The sequence below is a fragment of the Apaloderma vittatum genome, unplaced genomic scaffold, assembly GCF_000703405.1.
Source record: "Apaloderma vittatum isolate BGI_N311 unplaced genomic scaffold, ASM70340v1 scaffold19683, whole genome shotgun sequence".
Taxonomy (NCBI): Eukaryota; Metazoa; Chordata; class Aves; order Trogoniformes; family Trogonidae; genus Apaloderma; species Apaloderma vittatum.
In genome coordinates, this window is record NW_009706668.1 from 10,235 (window position 1) to 11,451 (window position 1,217).

The 1,217-nt window shown below is 38.4% G+C and overlaps 1 protein-coding gene across 1 annotated transcript in view; it reads right to left on the minus strand.

The window, feature by feature from the left end:
* Nucleotides 1–139, minus strand: part of LOC104271268 (zinc finger RNA-binding protein-like) — a gene marked incomplete at its 5' end in the record, with an annotated part of 8,773 nt that extends 8,634 nt beyond the window's left edge. Inside the window, 1 exon segment of the mRNA XM_009865887.1 lies at nt 3–139. Coding sequence (XP_009864189.1) covers nt 3–139 — 137 coding nt within the window.
* Between the last annotated feature and the right edge of the window lie 1,078 nt (nt 140–1,217).

The following is a 1,217-nucleotide window of genomic DNA, read 5'->3' on the forward strand; positions in this document are numbered from 1 at the left end:
GCCTGGCTACCGCAACCGTAGCTGCTGCTGGCGCATAGGCTGCAGTGACAGTGTGCGCAGCGACTGGTGCCTGGTGGACAGTGTAGCTAGCAACTGTAGTTGGATGGGAATAGGCTACACCCGAAGCTGGCTGCTGGCTATATTGGAAAAAGACAGTAAGTAATTAGATTAATCCAACATACTAAGCTAGTGCCTACACATTTCAAAATCCCCAGCTTCCTTAATGCTTCTCTGTTCTACAAACAGACCTGGAGCAGCTATCTAGCCATGCATACACTTTAACAGCTTTTATTACATCTCTTCCACCCCTTCATTTTGAAGTTTTTGTAGATGCAAACATACTATGCAAGTGGTGACATGACTAACAAGGGCAGGTGTTTGTGTCATTTTCAAGCAGTGGAACACAAGACTTTCATTCAAAATAATACAGAAGTAAAACACTATCTTTTCAAGACTGACAAGTTTTTAAATGCTTTAGTAGTTCTGCAATAAAACTAATGTACCTATAAAATTAAGAATTTGAAGAAAACATCATCAGTGGCACAATGGAACTGCAGTATGGTTATCCTCAAAACCAAAACATACCGTAGTATTTCCTAAATTCTTCAGTATTCTCTTTGACATAATCAACAAAGCACTTCTTAACTATACAATTATTTTTGCAAAACACATTTCCATAACTCCCTTGCGCTTGTATTTCTATTCATTTACTTTCAGAAAAACTGATTTTGTCCTATCAATTAGAGTAGAACCTATTAACTTTAATACATTAAAAAAGAATCTCACAGCAGCAGCAGAGAAAATTTTATTGCTATTGGACTTCCATGCCTGGACTCCACCTTCTTCCCACCATAGGCCTCTGATGGCTTGAAGCACCTCTTGTACTCCATCTGAATTTAATTCAGCTGTGAGTCACAACACTCACAACTGTATTTCACTTTATTTTCAACTTCTGAGTATAACAATAGAACAAGATCTAAAACATCCGCTTAGCTGCCACCACTGCCTGAAACAATTCTTCCTACTTGACATACATAGAAGATTCTTTGTTTTGCCAGCTTAAGCCGAAACTCCACCAGTAAATTCAGGAATGCTATTTCATGACTGTGAAAGTGAACACTGGTCTGTAAAATTAGGCTGCATTATCTCTATAGCTAACAGTACAGAAGTGTAAAACATTCACAAATTCTGATGTAACGTGATAGGTTTGTGTCTGG